Source organism: Fundulus heteroclitus, unplaced genomic scaffold, assembly GCF_011125445.2.
Source record: "Fundulus heteroclitus isolate FHET01 unplaced genomic scaffold, MU-UCD_Fhet_4.1 scaffold_88, whole genome shotgun sequence".
In the NCBI taxonomy this organism is placed as follows: Eukaryota; Metazoa; Chordata; class Actinopteri; order Cyprinodontiformes; family Fundulidae; genus Fundulus; species Fundulus heteroclitus.
Window position 1 is genome coordinate 358,378 of NW_023397340.1, and position 21,760 is coordinate 380,137.

The 21,760-nt window shown below is 41.5% G+C and overlaps 1 protein-coding gene across 1 annotated transcript; it reads left to right on the forward strand.

The window, feature by feature from the left end:
• The first annotated feature begins 17,826 nt into the window (after positions 1-17,826).
• On the forward strand, positions 17,827-20,737 carry LOC118562357. The gene is made up of 2 exons (XM_036134673.1): positions 17,827-18,788; positions 19,490-20,737. The coding sequence occupies exons 1-2, from the start codon at positions 18,384-18,386 to the stop codon at positions 20,192-20,194; spliced, it is 1,110 nt and encodes a 369-aa protein (XP_035990566.1). The 5' UTR covers positions 17,827-18,383; the 3' UTR covers positions 20,195-20,737.
• The last annotated feature ends 1,023 nt before the right edge of the window (positions 20,738-21,760 follow it).

Below are 21,760 nucleotides of genomic sequence, written 5' to 3' on the forward strand. Positions count from 1 at the left end.
TCAGGAAAATGGCAGATTTCCAGCTAATATAAACTCTGCCACCATCAGTCTTCTGCTTAAGCCAGGCAAAGATCCTATGTTGCCCACCAGTTGTCGTCCCATATCCTTAATCAACGTGGATATTAAAATAATATGTAAAGCTTTTGCAAAACGATTAGATAAAGTCACTCCTTTCATAATCCACCCAGACCAAACTGGTTTTATCAGAGGAAGGCAGTCATCCACAAATACACGCAGATTACTTAATTTAATAGATTATTCCTACAGTACAAATAATAAAACTATTATAATGTCTTTAGATGCAGAAAAAGCATTTGATAGAGTAAACTGGAATTTTTTATTCGCTACTCTGCATAAATTTGGTTTTGGCAATTTTTTTATAAATTGGTTAAAAATTTTATACAGCTCTCCTACAGCCTGTGTCAGGACAAATAATCAAACATCTTCCAGCTTTTGTCTCCAGAGGGGCACTAGGCAAGGATGCCCACTTTCCCCCTCACTTTTTGCCATTTTTATTGAACCTCTAGCAGCAACAATTAGACAAACAAAGGTTATTAAAGGTATAAAATGCATGAATATAGAGCATAAGATTAGTCTTTATGCTGATGATGTATTACTCTATCTTCAGCACTCAAACTCTTCCCTTTCTCAAGTAATTAGATTACTAGAATCCTTCTCAAAGGTTTCTGATAACTCTATAAACTGGTCTAAATCTACGGTACTGCCAATTAATTGCTCTTTCCAAAACCCCCTAGATTTACATTTGCGCTCAGGAAACATCACATATTTGGGTATCACTGTGTCGTCTAAACTTGCAGATTTAGTAAAATCTAATCACATCCCACTTTTAAAAAAGATAGAAGATGACCTGGATAGATGGAAATCGCTTCCAATTTCACTCATGGGTAGGGTAGCTTCGATTAAAATGATGGTCTTACCTAGAATTAATTACTTATTTTCAATGATCCCCAATAAACCATCATCTGACTGGTTTAAATCTCTAGACTCTTCAATCTCTAAATTTCTTTGGAAAGATAAACCGCCCCGTATCAGCTTACAGACGCTACAGAAAACTAAAGACAGAGGGGGACTAGATTTGCCTAACTTCCATAAGTACTACTTGGCAAATAGACTACAATATATCAATAAATGGATAAAGCAAAATCCGTTAGACGAGCCCTGGATAGATATAGAACAGAAAATATGCAATAATATCATGATTTCAGATTTGCCGTTTATTAGCTCAAATATAAAACGGCATACATGCTTTAAAAATATCAATATCAGCTCTACTCTGACAGCATGGTGGGAGTTTCTTAAAATGACAAAGTCGTCACTTATCCCATGCAGTCGTACACCCATCTGGAACAACCCTGACATCCTACCAAATAATAATATGATAAACTTTACATACTGGAAGAATAAAGGTATTGAATATCTGGAACATTTACTTGATGGAACCGAGTTCATCAATTTTTCCAAACTAAATATGCAATATGGCATTAGTAAAAATAAATTTTTGGAATATGAACAACTTAAATCTATAATTAGAAAAATATTTAAGCATATTAAAGGTGGTTTACAAATTCCAAGTAATATATTAGAGTTCCTAGATTTAAACCCCCCCAAACTACTGTCTAAATTATACAGGACACTGTCTAAAATAGATGATTCAATATCTCTTCCTATTATGAAATGGGAAGAGGATCTATCAGTCAACTTTGAACAAGACTTCTGGGCTCAGATATGTCTAAGAACTTTCAAATTGACTAGTAACACCAACTTACAACTAATACAATACAAAATCCTTCACAGAGTACACTACACAGGACAAAGATTATTCAAGATGGGTCTGGCACAATCTAATATCTGTCCACACTGCATAGGCAATCATCCTGATAATTATATTCATGCGTTATGGTTATGCACACCAGTCCAGAGGTTCTGGACACAGATATGTAAGGACTTATCAAAGTGCTTGAGCTGTAAAATTACACCTTCCCCATCAGTTTGCTTGCTTTGTAATTTTTCTCTGGGGAATAAAATAGTTTACATGGTTTTCACTGCACTATGTATCGCAAAGAAAACTATCCTCATGAATTGGAAAAGTAAGGAGAATCTCAGTATCAATCAGTATAGAGATCTTTTGTTGGATCATATTAATCTTGAGACAGCATCTGCATCCACATCTGTTCGATCTCTTTGGGCTCCTTTGATTAGCACTATCACTTAGTGGAATGGGGGGCGGTGGGTTGCTTCCTGCAGGGCGCAGTGGGTGGGTGGAGGGGTTCCTGGGACTCTGGGGGCACTTGGAGTGGGGCGCTTGGTGGGTCTGACTCCAGGGTCTGTTGCCCCCATCTAGGAGGAGCTTGGGAGGCCTACGGGTGGCCCACAGCACCGCTTGCGGCGCTCTTGGCGAGCTACGCGGGGACGGACGTGGGTTACTGACCTGGTAGCTGTGCTGTCGCTGGGTGGGTCCTGGGTGGGTCTGGGGGCCTGGGGTCCCTGGGGTGCGCCGCCCTCGGGTGGGGGCCCCGGCGGGGCCTCGGGGGTTCCGGTTCCGGGGGGTGTGCCGCTTGGGATCTGGGCCGGCGTACGCCCGGGTGTCCGCCCCTGCACGGGGCCTCTGGTGCGCTGGGGGGCCTCAGGGCCTGTTGAGCTGGTAGGGGGGTGGTTGGCTGGCGGGCCCTGTGGCCTCTCCCTGGCCCCCGGGCTATGGTGGTGCCGCTGGAGGGGCCCCTTTCTCCGGGTGGAGCTTTCGGGGAGCGGGGGTGCCTATTGGAGTCAGTAGGGGAACTGGCTCCCTGGGTTGGCTCCCCAGTCCTTTGCTCCCCATCCCCGGACTCCTCCCTCTGCCTGCTCCATCACGCCGCCACACATTTAGGTCCTTGGGGAGAGGGCGTTACTGGAGGTTGCCACCTTTTGGTGATGTCCCTCTCCCCAATTTTATCATGCATTTTAGACACTTTCACTCCAAACATTTTCACAACGCACATTCATGTAGGCCACGATATGGGGGGGTGGGGGGAAGACGTCTGGGGGGGGCTTATGTTGTGTGAGCCTCGCCCCGGGCGGCTCCCTTCACCCCCTCTCGCATTTAGACATTGAGGGTTCTGGGTAGTTGCTTGGAGGGGGGGCGCTGGCACCAGCTCCCTTCCGGAGGGGGGGTGGGCTGTGCCGTGCACCCCCTTCGGTGCTCTCAGTTTTAAACATCTGAAATCAACATGCAACAACACAACATCTGAGCGGGCGTAGGGAGGATCGGGGGTCTTTTGCACACCCCCGATCTCCAATCGGGGCACGGAGTCTGGGGCCTGGAGGAGGTGCGGGCCACTGGTTCCGGGGTCTTGGCGGGGGGCTGCTGCGGCTAGCCAGCGGCTTACCGGATCTGGGGCTGACGCCTCTGCTCTCCCCAGGAAGGGATGGGGGGCAGGGGTGGCTAGGGTAAGGTCGGGGTGGGAGGGGGTTTATTAGGCCCCCCGGACCAGGCGCCCCCCGGGGGGCCTGGTCCGGGGGGCGCCTGGTCCGGGGGCGGGGTCGGGCACAGGCAGTCGTATTGTTGAATTGTGGTGACCCCCCCCCCCCCCACTTGGGATTTTTGGATGTGAATACTATGTGGGAATGTGTGTACAGCGTCCTTTTTCTTTTTTTTTTTTTTTTTTTTGTGTCTGTGTGTGGCGAGTGGGGCACAAGGGAGGGATGGTGTGAATGAGTTTTTTTTTTTTTTTTTTCAAGTTCGGTTTCGGTCCGCTCCCTCTCCCAAGATCATCTCAAGTCTCCGTTAGGTGCGGAGCCCATCCCCCCACGTCCTGCCCTCCTCCGCTGCGTTGGCGGGCGCCTTGGCCCTCTGGCGCGTTGACGGTCCTCGGGTTTGGGGCGGGTTCCCGGGTGGGCGCCGGCCCATTCCCGGCGGTGGCTTTGCGGGGCTTGGCCCCCCGGGGGGCGGCCGGGGCCCCTGCCGCGGGGGCGGGGCGCCCCTGGGGCCTCTGTTCCCCAGGGCCCATGGCCAGGACCACTTCAGCGCGGCCGGCTGCCGGCGGAACTCACGGGCTCGTCCCCGCGGCTCCTGGGGTCGTCAGCATTGCGGTGGCTGGGGGATTTCCTCGGGGTCGTCTCTCATCTTTCCTCGGGGGGGGGGGGGGGGTTTGCAGATTTCCTGTGAAGGCCCCTCTCGGGCGCACTGCTTTGGGGGCACCTTTGGGAGTCCGGGGTTACGGGTCCCCTGACTCCTGCCTCTGTGCTCGGGGAAGGTGGGTCTTCGGTTCTCCACAATCACTATCAAGCTATTTCCTTCTGGATAATTGTCACCTAAACTAGTGCACTCTCACAAACTCCCACAGGTGCTGGGTCCCAGGTATTAAATGTTCACTTATATACAGAAAGGCTATAATTTATTTACTTTCTTTTACTTTCTTTTTTAGGTATCACATTACACATGTCAGCTTAAATAATAATACATAGGATTTAGCAATGGTATCAAGGTGTTACACGATTGTATCTGTTGCTTTATGTCTGTTGGTTGTGCTGTTCTTTTTGTGTCTCTTTCCAGGTGATGGAGCAGACAGAGGACATTTTATCATTCTCTTCCTTTTCAATTCAATTCAATTCAATTTTATTTATATAGCGCCAAATCATGAAACATGTCATCTCAAGGCACTTTACAAAGTCAAGTTCAATCATATTATACAGATTGGGTCAGATTATACAGATTGGTCAAAAATTTCCTATATAAGGAAACCAGTTGATTGCATCAAAGTCCCGACAAGCAGCATTCACTCCTGGGGAACCGTAGAGCCACAGGAAGAGTCATCTGCATTGTACATGGCTTTGCTGCAATCCCTCATACTGAGCAAGCATGAAGCGACAGTGGGAAGAAAAAACACCCATTAACGGGAAAAAAAAAACCTCCGGCAGAACCGGGCTCAGTATGAACGGTCATCTGCCTCGACCGACTGGGGTTACAGAAGACAGAACAGAGACACAACAAGAGAAACAAAAAAGCACAGAAGCACACATTGATCTAGTAATCTGTTCTACATTAGATGGTAGTAGCAGGTGAGTCGTCTTCTCTGGATGATGTCAAAGTTAACAGAACGCCAGACCAGGTGTACCTACTATGAAGAGAAAAGAGAGAGAACAGAAAGTTAAAGCAGAAATGACAACACATAATGCATAATTGAAGAACAGTAGAACTCAATATAGTGAGAAAATTAGATCCTGATATACTCCAGTAACCTAAGCCTATAGCAGTGAAAACTATAAAGGTAGCTGAGAGTAACATGAGTCACTAGTTATAATTTTTGTCAAAAAGAAAAGTTTTAAGCCTAGTCTTAAAAGTAGACAGGGTGTCTGCCTCACGGACCAAAACTGGGAGTTGGTTCCACAGGAGAGGAGCCTGATAGCTAAAGGATCTGCCTCCCATTCTACTTTTAGAGACTCTAGGAACCACCAGCAGACCTGCAGTCTGAGAGCGAAGTGCTCTGTTAGGAACATACGGGGTAATCAGAGCTCTGATATATGATGGAGCTTGATTATTAAGGGCTTTATACGTTAGAAGAAGAATTTTAAATTCTATTCTTGATTTAACAGGAAGCCAATGAAGGGAAGCTAAAATTGGAGAAATATGATCCCTCTTGTTGATTTTCATCAGAACTCTTGCTGCAGCATTTTGGATCAGCTGAAGGCTTTGAACTGCATTTTGTGGACTTCCTGATAGTAAAGAATTACAATAGTCCAGCCTTGAAGTAACAAATGCATGGACCAGTTTTTCAGCATCACTCCTGGACAGAATGTTTCTAATTTTGGCGATATTCCGGAGGTGAAAAAAGGAAACTCTGGAAACCTGTTTAATATGGGATTTAAATGACATGTCTTGGTCAAAAATAACACCAAGATTTTTTACTTTATTACCAGAGGCCAGGTTAATGCCACCCAGATTAAGTGATTGGTTAAGAAGTTTATTTTTTGAGGACTCTGGCCCAAAGATTAAAACTTCGGTCTTGTCAGAATTTAGATGCAGGAAATTTAAAGTCATCCAGCTTTTGATGTCATCAAGACATGACTGCAGTCGAAGTAATTGATTGGATTCATCAGGATTTATGGATAAATATAGCTGAGTATCATCAGCATAACAGTGGAAATTAATCCCATGCTGTCTGATAATTTTGCCAATCGGAAGAATATATATAGTAAAGAGAACTGGTCCAAGGACTGAACCCTGTGGTACTCCACAGGTGACCCTAGAGTTTGAGGAAGATTTATTATTAACATGAACAAATTGGAATCTGTCTGACAGATAAGATTTAAACCAGCCTAATGCTTTCCCCTTAATCCCTACAGTATGTTCAAGTCTTTGTAGGAGAATATTGTGATCAACTGTATCAAACGCAGCACTGAGATCTAACAGGACAAGTATAGACACAAGTCCATTATCTGAGGCCATGAGAATATCATTAGTGACCTTCACCAGAGCTGTTTCAGTGCTATGATGAGCTCTGAAGCCTGACTGAAACTCCTCAAGTAGGTCATTACTTTGTAAATGTTCACAAAGTTGATTAGCAACTACTTTCTCAAGAATTTTAGATAAGAAAAGAAGATTAGATATAGGTCTGTAATTTACTAACTCATCTTGATCAAGAGAAGGTTTCTTAAGTAAAGGTTTAATAACAGCTACTTTCAAAACCTGTGGTACATATCCATTTACTAAGGATAGATTAATCATGTCTAAAATAGTGCCACTGATCAAAGGGAATATCTCCTTAAACAACTTGGTTGGGATTGGGTCTAACATACAGGTAGAAGGTTTAGATGAAGCTAAAATTTTAGATAGCTCAGAAAGCTCTACTGCTTCTAAACAGTTCAAACACTGCGCAGATTTTATCTTTTATCTCTTCTTTCTTTCACCTCTTCTTTCTCTTTTTTTTTCTCTTCTTGTTTTTCTTTTACTCTCCTACTTTCCCATTGTAGTGTCCATATAATTTGAAATTCTCCCTGCAGGAATCACAATAAAGCTATTTACACGCACAAATCAAGCGGAGCTGTTTGCTCCACTTGTGAAAGTAAAATCTGTCGAGCTCTATTTGGCATTAAGATATCAATTTTTATTGCCACATTGCTAGACAGGACACTGGGAAGAAAAAAAATGTTTTTAGAGGTTCTTCTTAAGCAGAGGTTTGATACAAGTGTTTGAAAAAAGATTTGTGTGCAGGAAGGCAAAATGTCTGTCTTCTATGTAAACTGTTGTCATTAAAGAAACATCAGAAAACAACACAGGGAAGACACTAAAACCAATTGAATCAGTGTGCTGACATTGTGGAAGGTAAGACAAATACCCCAAGATTTTTCAATATTTTAGTATTTAACCTTTTGCCACGGGTCAAAACTTAAGACAGGGCCTTACCTCCATTAGCACTCAGAGTCTCATTGGATTAGGCACTGGACAGCACCTGTGGTGACTACAGAGCCCAGCCCGGAAAGTCAGCAGCTATTTCAGCACTGGACATTTCTGTACCAGATTCAATGTGTTTATGGGTAACATATGACAAAAAGGTGTGCTCAACATAATATTTAAATATGTTCATGTGACACAAACAAAACCTACACCTTCTGGAAGTTGTAGCAACCAGATACTTAGCAACAAAAAGCTTATGTTTCCATTTTCAATGTTTGCTGTCTTTATCTGCATGGGTGGTTCTCCCTTGCATTGCTAGGAATTGTGGGGCCCTAGAATGAAACCATTACAAGCACTGTTCCAAAGTTGGCAACATTTTTAAAAGAAGCCTTTTTCTATCATTGTGCACTTGTGAAATAAACTCCTAGTTTACTTAGACGCTTGCACTGCTTTTTCTGTTTTGTTACACTTGTTATTTATTTGGATTTTTTAAGTTGCTTTCCTTGTGGTTTCCCATAATTTAGCATGTATATTGTAATATATAACTTTTTGCAATGGACTACTGTCGATCACAGGTCAACAGATTTGGTTATTTTGTCTTTAGCCCCAAAAAGGCACTTCTGACATTGACTCTGGCTTGGAGGGTCCTGACACAGAGTACTCCACATTATAAGTCCATACCTGGTATGTAGGTGGTCTTTATCCACCAACTCTGTGTTTAGTCTTCTCATTGGGAAGCTTTCCCCAATTTATTGAATAGATTCTTGCCAATTCTCACAAAGAATCTAGTTCTTGCTGTTGCTGGGGCACTGTTTAGGAGTAAATGTTTTCCTTTTGCTCAATTTTCTTTAACATGTTTGTATGTTTATACATTTTACATGTTAAACCTTGTACTAGTTACCATTGTCATGTATACAAATAAACAGACACCAGTATACTGACAATAAACATATTTATTAACTGAAAAAAACAGAACAAACTTTAAACAGGCAATAGTGGTTTTTCGCTAATTTCATTGCCATGGTAACTGGAAATGGCGTGAAGTACAAATAGCACACTTCATCGAGACGCACGTTTTGATATATAGTTTGTGGGGGTAGACCCTACGGTTCGGGCTCTGTTTGGTTTTATGTGCCTTTCCTTGTAAATTAGAAATGTCCCATGCTCCTGAATGCACCATAGCTTTCTGACGCTCGCGAACGCATCACACTGGTCTGAGAACCAGCGCTGAGTAGAGGCACGTTTCTGCTTAAAGGAGAAGTCCGGTCAAAATCAGAAATCTAACTGCTGAAAGTACTTTAAATATAAAACTACTACATACTGTGCAATAAATTATAAGTTTTTTTAATTAAGAATAATTTTCTTTTAATCATGTTTATGTGGAGGAACCCATCTTGTTCAAGACTAGTACTGTCACCTCCCAATTTGTGATGTCACTCACCGGACCCGCTATTGAGCAAGTCCCAACACTCTGTTTGTCACGATGCACTATAGAGCAGTTCACGTGTGACGTCATGCGTGACGTCCGCGCTACATCCGGGTCCCGCAGGTAGGCAAAAGCAAAACTGTTCCCGTCTACTATCATTACAAAACGGGTGATTTAGAACGTACTTTTAGTTAGTTTATTTTTGGAATCTAAACAATGTCTACGACTTGTTGTGCTCCCAGTTGCACACAGAGGCATTCCAAAACGTCGGATGTACGTTTCTGTCGTTTACCAAAGGACGAGGAAAGAAGAAAGAAATGAATAATACCCATGAAAAGGATGCAGGCAGACAATCTCAATGGACTGTGGGAGCCATCATACTACGACAGAATGTGCAGTCTACACTTCATCTTCGGTAAATAGAACTTAATTTTGCACTGGTCATTGTTCTACTTAAATAGCGGCGGAGGGGAGGTGGTGATCGCTAGACGGTGCCGGGAGAAGCAGAGTCAATGCGCTGCAGCAGCAGCACGCCGCATCATTTTAGTTTTCTTCGTGCTATCAATGTGCAATAATGTTCACCCGACAGCGGCTGCATTACGCCCCTGTTTACGCTGCAACGTCGCCGACACCCCCACCAATTTTAATAAGACAAAAACACCAAAATAAAGAAAAAAATATTTAATCTGTTGATGTGGTTGCAAAATTAATTTAATATAGGCCTTTACATATCTTAAAGTTTAATCTGCTGTTCTTTAATAGTCTTACTAGTATATCCCAATAGTATATTAATGTGTTCTCATTTCAATGATGAAATGGACAACCACTCATGTAACAGATCAGTTTTAGTGTCACTAATCTTACTTAAAGTACAGTATTGGGTCGTCCATGCTCCTTATGTATTACAGTATTTCTGAGTTGCTAAAACACATTTTTTGAAAATTTCTCTCGCTTTCCCAAAACCTTAAACACAAATCACCAAACTTAAGCTACACTGTCAAAACCTTTGACTTGTCTTGCTATATCAAACAATTGCTTCAGAACTACGTTATCTTTACCCAAAACCAAACACTGTTTTCAGATATCACACACATCCAGCTAATGCATAAACACTACAGAGAGGTCATTACACACTACAGAGATAAATGCAAAACACTGCACTCAAAGCAGAGCAGGGGAAAAATTTGATTTATTATGAAGTACTTGCACAATCCTGCACACAAATATAGTCACAAACAAAATATGCAGCAGATCGAGAGCAATGTCTTGGAATCATTCTGCCTTAGGATCACGCTTCTGGGCATGGTCAGGCCACAGGACCTCATCAACGTCACAGGCAATCCTGCCCCTTGCTAAACAACGGGGAAAGAATCCTTTAGCATGACGAATCCAACCTTGAATCGATTCCACTCCAATGTTGTCACATGCTGCATCCATTGACTGAAGGAGATTTTCCTGTGCATAAGGATTTCTGTCATAGACCTTCCACCTCCATGCAGAAAAAAATTATTCAATGGGATTAAGGAAGGGAGAGTATGATGGGAGGCACACATTTATAAAACGTGGGTTATTTTCAAACCACTCAGGTATTCTAGGACCACGGTGAAAGTTCACATTGTCCCAGATTACCACGTACATGGGATGCTCTGCCTGCTCATCACCTCTCTCTTCACGTCTCAGTAATGCTTCCTGTAGAGCATACAGAAACGTTATAAGATGGGCAGTGTTGTAAGGTCCTAAAGTCACATGGTGGTGAATAACCCCGTAGCTGCTGATGGCAGCACATATGGTCACGTTGCCACCACGCTGCCCTGGCAACTCTACAATGGCTCGTTGACCAATACAGTCTTTCTCAAATGCTAAAACACAAAAGCCAATCCTCTAAACCAAATGACCAGTTGTCTAAACACATTTACTAAATCTAGCCATTTACCAATCTAGCTATCATAAACACATTTCACATGAAGACACAATTCACAAAACACAATCCTCCATTCACATAAATCTTAACACATTTTTCCTTGCTAAAACACAAGTTGCAAAAGAACTCTGATCATATTCTCAAATGAAAGCTCATGTGATGCAAAATGCTTGCCACAGTCAGCAATATTTGAACAAAATGAACACACCTGGCGTCATTCATTACACACAACGACTCAAAATTGAAAACACCTGTTGCTAATGCTGTGACCACATGTATAAAAGCAAGTTCAGAGTGCACAGTTTGCTGAAGATTCCAAACAAACACAATGGATGAAGGCAGAGTCAGGGGAAGAGGTAATCGCGTCCGAGGAGGGAGAAGAGCTGGCCAAGGAGGAAGAGGAGCAGGCCAGGGAGGCAGAGGAGCAGGCCATGGTGGAAGAGGAGCAGGCCAGGGAGGAAGAGGAGCAGGCCAACAAGGGAGAGAAGGTCCAGGAGGGAGAGCAAGACAACCTCGTACCATCATTATGGACGAGATGCGAGCAACAGTCATTGACCATGGCATGACAATGGCTGAAGCAGGACTAAGAGTCCGTCCAAACCTGCGTAGGTTCACCGTGGCCACCATTATCAGGGTATTCAGACAACACAACAGGTATTGTACTCTATTGCTTTCTTTGTCACAATACAATTTTACAAGCCTGTGAAAGTAGTCTATTACAGTAGTTTCAAATCAGTTGTTACTGTATTGTAAAACATGTCAATTGACGACACGTTTCTTTCTTTAGAGTTGAAAGAATGCCACATAGAGGTGGGCGGGTTGCCATATATACAGCGGCACAAGAAACCCCCATTGTGGATATGGTTCGTGAGAACAACCTCATCAGACTCCGGGAGATCAGAGACAAAGTCATTGACGATAATGTGAACTTTGAGGGCATTGATGATGTCAGCTTGGCCACAATAGACCGAGTTCTCCGGCGCCAAAAGATGCGGATGAAACAAGTCTATAGGGTTCCCTTTGAGCGAAACTCTGCACGACACAAAGACCTACGTTACGAGTATGTGCAAGTAAGTATACATCCATGTTCACAGTACAGTTAGTAAACATACTGTGTTGCTCAGTGGCCTACGTTACTTCTGGACAATACAGTAATATGCTACCTGATTGACTGTTGTTCTGAACACCTGTGCACTTTCACATTTTCACAGAGGATATTACAGTTGGACGCGATGGCCAGACCTCATGAGTACCTCTTCCTGGATGAGGCTGGTTTCAACCTGCACAAACGAAGGCAAAGAGGCCGTAACATCATTGGCCAAAGAGCCATCACTGAGGTTCCTGGCCAACGGGGGGTGGGGGGGTGGGGGTAATATTACTCTTTGTGCGGCTAAGGGTTTGGAGGGGCTTGTCCACCGGCAGGCTGTCCTTGGGTCTTACAACACCCAACTTCTCCTAACCTTCCTAGAGGAGCTAAAATATATCCTCCTGGACCGCCAACAACACCATCCTGGGCCCGAACATCCCATTTATGTGATCATTTGGGACAATGTACGCTTCCACACAACAAACCAAATCAGTGAGTGGTTCACCACCAACAGTAACCACTTTTTAAACGTCTGTCTGCCACCCTACTCCCCTTTCCTGAACCCTATAGAGGAGTTCTTCTCATTGTGGAGATGGAAGGTTTATGACAGACAACCATACACTAGAGAAAACCTCCTAAGGGCAATGGAGCTGGCGTGTGTTGACATCCCAGTGGAGAACTTCCAAGGATGGATCCGCCATTCCAGGGCGTTTTTCCCATGTGGATGAGGTGATGTGGCCTGATGCAGCTCAGCGACATGATGCCGCACAGTGATTGTGGTGTAAATACTGTAAAATGAAACTTCACACCCTGATCATGTTTTCAAGAGTAATGTTGTGTGCAATAGATTCTGCTTTTGCAGTGAGTTGTGTTACAGTAGTGTACAGAATTTACTATAGATTTATACCCTTCACATGAAACTCACAAATCTAAATGCCCAATCCTCTGCAGAACTCTAAGAAGATCCAGAATTGTAAAGTTTCTAAAAATATGCATTGGCAGTAAAGAAACAAAGAACCTTCTCACAAATAGAGCATTGTGTTTTCAATTGTTTTGCTGTAGTGTGTAATGATGTGTATAGTGTTTACATTTTTGAAAGCTTCGAGATGCTCTTTGGGTGTGAAAGTTTTAGTTTTGAAGGGAGAAGGTGTGGTTGTGTTTATGTAGCTTTAGAAAAGGGTGTTGTGTTTAGACATTGGAGAACATGGACGAAACGTTTGTGAAATGTGTTTTAGCATTTGAGAAAAACTGTAATGTTGCGGCCTCTCCTTCTCCTCTTGGTGAGATTGAAGCCAGCTTCATCCAAGAAGATGCACTCATGAGGCTTCTCCATGTAATCCAGTTGAAACATTCTCTATGATAATGAAAACAAGTTCATTTTTGATATAACGTAAATGACATAGCATTCCAGGCTTCATGACTCTGTATACATGTGCTGCATTACATTCAACACAGTAAAGATGTACAGTAACTCAATAGTGCTGTATAATCTCTGGACATTACGTATTACTTACTTGTACATATTGATATCGTAGCTCTTTTACCTTCTCAGAATTTCTCTCAAATGGTACTCTGTAGGCTTGTTTGAGACTTATCAGGTTGCGTTTCAGGACACGGTCAATTGTGGAGAGACTCACACTGTTGATTCCTTCAAAGTTCTCGTTGTCTTCCTCAACTCGCTGTTGTATTTCTCACAGACAAATGAGATTATTTTGAAGGACCATATTGACAATAATGGTCTCCTGCTGTTGTGAGAATATACCTTTCCTTCCACCGGCATGTGGCAGTCTTTCAATTCTAGCAAATAAAACATCTTGTTAGAATTGTACAGACAGACCTAATGCAATGTAACCAAATATGTAAAATACATAAAATATATATTTTTATGTAATACTATTATTAGTTTTACTGTAATACTGCTAGAAAAGGGCCAATTTTTAGAGATGTTACAGTAATTTACTGAGACATTCCACAACTGTACATACTGTACTGTAAGTTTGAGGGACCAGAAATGATAGTACACTTACCGGTTGTGTTCTCTGAATGTCCTGACAATGGAGGCCACAGAGAACCTGCTTATATTTGGTTGAACACGTAGTCCTGCTTCCCTCATACTCATTCCATGAACCAGAACATGGTGTATGATTGTTGCTCTAATTTCATTGGAAATGATGGCTCTTGTTCTTCCTCCTCCTCCTCCTCCTCCTCCTCCTCCTCCTCCTCCTCCTCCTCTGTCTCTTCCTCCCCTTCCTCCTTCTCTTCCTCTTCCTTCTCGTCCACGTCCACTTCTACTTCCACCTTCTCTCCTGCCCTCCATTGTGAAAATCATACATGCCATTTGGATTTGACATGGCTTTATATCCCCATTACTGATTGGGTGCAACACATTACTGATTTGAAACAGGTGTGTTAAATTTTGAGTGCTTGTGTGTTACCGATGACAACAGTGTGATACTTGTATTTTACTTTTGGGGCTGTGTTGTGCCATTCTGAGTTGAAGTGCACCAAAATGCTACATGTGCTTTTTGAATGACAATGTGTTTACAGTTTTGCACAAAGAGTGATTCCGATTTGCTAGCTGTGTCTAACCACATGAGAAGTGTTTAAAGTTCTACAAACTGTGTGCTTCAATCAATAAAGTGGTTTGTACACTTGCAACTTTGGTTTTGCGAATGGATTTTAGTGTTTTAGCAACTCAGAAATACTGTAAGATTTGCTGCACATTTAAACACTGAAATCTCACTATTGTTAGGGAAATAATTAGTTGTCTGAGAGGATGTAGGTAAGGAGAAGCTGTTATCTACACTTCAGATATATGATGTAAGAAATGTGTTTGGAATGTTACATGAAATGGGCTAAAGAGAGTAACTACAGTGCAGTTGTACATTTGTTGAAGTTTGAATTTAAAATTTGAAATGCTGTCAGTGTCAGTGACACTTCTACTTCCAGTGCAAAGTAAATACAATACATTTATTTGCAGTCCCTTGAATGTATAATTTTGCTGTGTTTTATGATACTGACAGAGTTTCTTAGATTTAAAAAAAGAATAAGGGTGGGGTTTATCTCTACACATTCCTATATCTTCAAAATAAAATACAGGATATATCTAGACAACAGACACATTTTGAATATATTTGGTTTAATAGGCACATATTTACCATCTGTCTCGGTTGCTGGTAAGTTCAAATGCAAACTTTTTCAAAGTGGGAAAAAGTCCCAATTCGACATTGATCAGATCCTGTCATGCTTTAAAGATAAACAAACAGCATCTAGTGTGTGTCGTGCTTATAAAATTTGTAAAAATTTAGCAAATAATGCTGCCTTTTCTTTTTAGACAGGCAAAACGCATCCTAATGCGTGTCCCTAATAGTGTCCCTACCAAAGTTCAAATCAAACCTACGCCCTTGATTCCATGTTACATTTTTTATAGTAAGGGTTGGTACAGTTCAGCCGGTTGTATAGCAAGGTATGTTTCTGTATCGTGTTTTAAATCCGTGCCCCATGTGCCCTCTTTTAACTTTGAGCACCTGCCCCTCCAACAGTCTCTTCACGTCCTTGCGTGGAGCTATCATCACCTGATAGCGATATTGATTTTTTTATTTTTTTTAAACATTTTTATTAGTTTTGTGTTTTCACAAACAGAAAAAAATAAAAAAATTGTACACTGTGCAAGCAGTTACCTTACATGAATATAGGACATAAAACAAAAACAACAGAAGAAAACAAACAAACACAAAGGGCAAATTAAAAAAAATTAAAATAAAAGGAAGCTGCCATACAATGTCACATTCCAGTTAAATAATGTCTTCAGTGGTTGCCAAACATTAATATATTGAAAGCCTGATATCAAAACAGTCATAACTAGCCGGGTGATCAAAGAAAGAAAAAAGACACATAGTAATACCAAAGGAGAATGTTCATTAGTTGTGACCTGGTGAAACCTTCCACTTTATAGGATTCTGACCTCTCATCACAAGTTGTGTCAGCTCTTTAGGCAAATAGCTTAGCACAGGAGACCACATAACAATGAAATGCTTCTCATTACCCTTAAGAACTGCACTAAGCCTTTCATGAGGGAGGACCCTAAATATTTCTCTATACCATTGTGTGATAGTTGGTGGTTTATCCTTAATCCAATTAATTAAAATACATTTTCTAGCCAAAAGTAATAATTTGTCACAGAGTTTGAAGTGCAATTGTGTCAGAGTGACTGATTTTGAAGGAAGGCCAAGAAGAAACAGACCTGGGTCACATCTGATTCTTACATGAAATACGTCACTCAGCTCTTCAGAAATTGTACCCCAGAATCGTTTAATCAGTCTGCATTGCCAGAAATAATGGTAATATGTTCCTACTTCTCTTCCACATTTATTGCATAAGGGAGAGAGCTGGCGATCCATCTTATTGAGTATAAAAGGTGTTATATGTAGACGATGTAGTATTTTATACTGTGTCTCTCTGAGCGTATTACATATAAAGGTTGAGTTGACCATATTAATGGCTTCTTGCCAGTCATCCTCAATGTATGCTGTGCCAAGATCTCCCTCCCATTTCCGTGCAATGTCCCCAGCACCACCTGGGGTAAGAGAGTACAGGACTGTGTAGAAAGCGGAGATAAAATGCCTAGGATTATCCCGGTCGACAAGGAACTTCTCAACCTCATTGTGTATGACCAAACCAGAATGAGAAAACTTCATAGAACCAATGAAATGGCGAATTTGGAGAAATCCAAAAAAGTGTTCTTTAGGGATACCAAATTTTGTCTGTAATTGTTGGAATGTCATGAGTATATTTTCTGTAAACAGATCTCCGATCACTCTCACTCCTCTGTCATGCCACAGGTCAAAAATGTTGGGCTCAAGGCCTGGGATAAAATCCTGGTTTCTTGTAAGAGGTGTCAGGAGTGAGGAGTAGAGCCCACCTCCCGAGTGGTTCCAAATTCTCTGCCACACCCTAACTGTGTTATAAATAATTGGATTATGTTTAATGTCTCTCGATAGCCTTTTCCTATCCCCGGTTGTGAGGCTCCACAAGGAAGCAGGTTGAGAGGCCCACGACTCAAGGCAGGGGTTTGAGGTGAGATGAGCATGTAACCACTCCCACAGATAACGAGCATGGCAAGCCCAATTGTAATAATACAAGTTTGGCAAGGCCAAGCCACCTCTGTCCACAGGGAGTTGTAAAGCTGTGACTTTCTGCCGTGGCCTCTTGCCATGCCAAATGAATCTGGAAAATGCTTTCTCTATATCCGTAGTAACTTTTTTGGATAGCCAAAGGGGTAACATTTGGAGGGGATATAAAAGTCGTGGGAAAATGTTCATTTTAATTAAACTTATCCGCCCCATAAGTGATAAGGGAAGGTCAAACCACCTTTCTAAGTCCCCCCTTATTTTCCGAAGTGTGGGAGAGAAGTTAAGCTTCCATAGCTCTGTCAGATTAGGGGACACATTAATTCCAAGGTAAGTGAAGCCATGTTGGGAACATCTCAGGGAACAACTAGAGGGTAGGTCCTGGACAGTAGCACTACCTAATGGCATTGCTTCCGATTTATCAAAATTGATTTTATAACCTGAGAAAGAACCAAATTCATAGATAGTGGACAAGATAGATGGCATTGAGATGTCAGGTTTTGTTACGAATAACAGAATATCATCTGCGTATAATGCTATTTTATGAACTTTACCGCCAATCATCACGCCTTGTATATTTTGTTGTGATCTAATAACCACTGCTAGGGGCTCCAGCACAAGAGCAAATAGAAGTGGGGACAGAGGACACCCCTGTCGAGTTCCCCTATGTATTGTGAAAGGTGGAGACAGAACACCATTAGTCATAACACAGGCTGTACTGTAAATACTGTAAAGTATTTTGATCCATTTCAGAAAATCGCCTCCTATCCCAAATCTCTCCAAAACATTAAATAAATACTTCCACTCAATCCTATCAAATGCCTTTTCAGCATCTAAAGATACAGCAAAGGCTTTACAGTTTGTTTGTTTGTTTTGAGTACTGAATTATATTAAGTAATCTTCTCATATTAGTGAAGGAGAAACGATTTTGTATGAACCCTGTCTGATCTGGGTTTATTAAGAAAGTCAAAAGCTTCTCCAGTCTCATTGCAAGCAATTTAGAGAGCAGCTTACTATCTTCCCCGATAAGGCTAATAGGTCTATATGAACCACAGATGTCTGATGGTTTATCTTTTTTAAGGATGAGGTTGATGTTCGCCAGGTTAAGTGTTGGTGGCAAGCCTCCACGCCCAAACGAGTGTATAAACAGTGTTGGGAGTAACGCGTTACAAAAGTAATGCATTACAGTAATGTATTACTTTTTGATGTAACGCAGTAGTGTAAGGCATTACTAATAAATTTTCTGTAATATTTTACTCGGTACATGTTCAGCGAAGCTTGCATTACAACCCCTTTTTTTTTTTTTTTAAATCGAAAACTGCGAGACCGCGAGACATTTACGAAGGAGGATTAGGGCGGGTTTTACAGGAGTGACGCAAGACATGATTTCTGCGTAGTGCTCGCGCTTGCTAGTGGAAAAGCTAACGAAGATGGCAGAAGACGACTGTACATTCGTCAGATGGACGTATGCGCATTACTTCGAGTTTGTCAGAGATAAGGACAAGAAGAACGTAATAGTCAAATGCAACCTTTGTGTAAAATCGAAAGACCTGTCGACGTCGCGAAATAGTACTAGCAATTTAAAAAAACATCTCGAACGGTGCCATGCGACCACTACACTTGCTGAGAAGAGAAAAATAGCGGAGGATGAGAGAGATAAGCCAAAGCAGCAGAAATTAAATTTCTCTCGGCCTGCCATCATACCTCTTGAACCCCGAGAAGTCAGAAGACTTGTGGCAGAGTATGTCGTCGAAGACATGTTACCATTGTCTACGGTGGAATCTCCTGCTTTCAAGAAGTTAGTTAGCAAGATCCCTGTGACCAACAACGACAAGGTAAGATATTGTTTCCATGATGAATAGCTAGAATTGTATCTAGTTCATTAAGATTCTAGGTCACTGGGTAGAAATGTATAGTCAAAATATTATAGCCATCAACTTAGGAATTGTTTCCGCCACAGAATGAAAAATAAAAATGGTATTGCGACTTTTCATCTCACAATTCTTTTTTTCCCCTCACAATGGCGAGTTTAACTCTCGCAATTCTGACTTTATTTCTCAGAATTGCAAGATATAAAGTCAGAATTGATAGATATAAAGTCGCAATTGCGTGAGATAAAAAGTCGCAATTATTATTTTCTTTTTTTTATTCAGTGGAGGAAACAAGATTCCATAATCAACTGACCTAAACTGAAAAAAAAGATTCATGATTGAATTTACAAAATGTTTTAAAGTGGTTGCAATCATTTTGTCTTAAATCCATTTGAAATATAACCATGTTGAAAGTCATCTAAACGTGTTTATTTAAATTTAGAGAAAATAAATTGATTGCAACCACTTACCTTAAAAAAAACACAGTTTATGAATCATTGATATATTCAATGTATATACAGCAGCATAATATGAATGTATGTACTTGTGTTTATATTAATGTATAAACAGACGATTTGCAAACGTGTGATTAAGAATAGCATGATCATGATCTGGAGTTTTAATATATATTTTAATAATATATGTGTATTTTAATTATTTTTCAGCATGTACTGCCATGCAGAACAACATTTGCCAAAGAACTGGATAGGACCTATACTGTCATGGAAAAAGAGCTAAAGAAAACAATTGATGAGCAGCAGTACGTGTCAACAACTGCAGACATATGGACTGCCAACAACAGGAGTTTTTTGGGGGTGACGGTCCATTGGATCGATTCAGAGACTTTGCAACGGAAGAAGGCTGCGATCGCTTGTCGTAGGTTCAGAGGTAGACACACTTATGACGCTATTGCATCTGAACTTGAGGATATTTTTTCCCAGTATGGATTAACTACTGAAAAAGTAACTGCATGTGTGACAGACAATGGCAGCAACTTTGTTAAAGCTTTTAAGGAATACCAACAAGTCGAAACTGAGGATGATGAAGAAGAGGACGTGGAGGAAGATGATGATGGGAAAGTGGCCTTCACTGACCTCCACAGCATTCTCACTGAAGGAGACAATGAGAATGCACAGCAAGGACTGTGTGTGCTGCCAGCACATCATAAATGTGCAGCTCACACACTCAACCTCATTGCCAACAATGAGGTTCATAAATGGTTGGTCTCAAACCCAGAATCCAGGACTGTTTACCGCAGTTCCACAGCTAAGTGTTCAGCACTATGGACCAAAGCTAGCCGGTCCACAGTTGCATCTGAATGCCTAGAAGAGATCAGTGAAAGGAAGTTGATTGTGCCCTCAGTAACCTGAGGGCACAATCAACTCATTTTATGATGCCTATGTTCGGATCATAGAAATGCCACTAACTGACATTAACAATTTATGCACACAGATTCAGATTAAATGTATGAATGACAGGGAATACCAGTTTCTGAAGGAATACTGCTCCATTATGAAGCCTTTCTGTGTTGCACTGGACATCCTACAGGGTGAGGAAACCTGTTTTTATGGGACACTTCAACCAACACTTGAAGTTCTAATGGCCAAAACTTTAGCAATGCAAAATGGCCTTTCACAGATGATCACTGGGTTGCCTGAAATAATTGTGGGAGCAATTAAAACTCGCTTTGCCACAACAATTGACTCCAAGAATGCCCTTCTAGCTGCCGTCTCGCTGCCCAAATTTAAACTTCGCTGGGTAAAAGAGGAAACCAGAAGAGATCACATCAAGCACCTTCTCACCACTGAGTGCCGCACCCTAACAGTTGAAGAGCCTGCCACCCCAATGAGTGATGCTGCTCAACCTGCTGCAGTCACCTCCTGTGAAGATGACTTCTTTTCATTTGATGAAAAGCCCAATGCCATGGCCGATGCACTTATGTCAGTGGAAACAGAGGTAACATCTTATTTAAATTCTGATCCAGTGATAGAAAGCCTGCATCAGTTTCCAAGAATTAAACAAATTGCACTACGCTATAATGCACCAACACCATCCAGTGCACCAGTAGAAAGACTTTTCAGTCTTGGGAGTCTGGTACTCACCCCAAAACGCAACCGTCTTGGTGATGAACGCTTTCAGCGCCTTGTTCTGATGCGCTTCAACAGATCTTTCAGTCAAGTGGGTATAATGGAATAGGCTAGCCCCCACCATACCTTGAATCACAGCTTCAATTTTCCTGTACTTTCATTGTTTAGCGTCACGCTACCTCTGTTTTATTTTAGGCAGGAAACAGAACTTTTTGAATCAAATTTTCCTGTTGGAAATGTCCATTACTGAACTTTTCTTGTGGGCCTTTTTTTCTTGTATAACTTCCTTTTTTTGAGTATGACTATATTTTCTGTTAGGCCCGTAGGCCCAAGCACTTTAATTTAATTTTTGTATTCTCGAAAAATGTCTAGTCCTATAGTTTCATAGATCCAATTGTAAACTGGTCATTGTAGCAAGTGGATTTGTTTTAACCTGCCTCTATTTGGTAGCCTGTTTTGTTTTTGTCTTTTTAGAGGCATAGGCCTAAGGGTCTCTATTTTTGTTCTGTGTTGTCTTACTAAAAAGTTAGGCTATGTTTAGCCTATATGTGCGTTTCTATGGACTGAAAGACTGAGGGTTGGCCCTCCAAGTGCACTTTATACTTCCTGAAAAAGGATAAGGTTTGTTCATCATGTGCACTTTGTTCATGACAGTTGTGTGTTCTGAACCTATTGAATAAAAAAATAAAAATAAAGAACAAATCTTGTCATGACATTAGAGTTTACATACAGTTCTGTTGTGTCTAATATTAATATACCCAAGCTATTCATGGAAATTACCAGATAATCACTTTACCTCTACCATACTTTTAATAGACTTAGATAATTTGTGATTTTGTATGTCGTCCT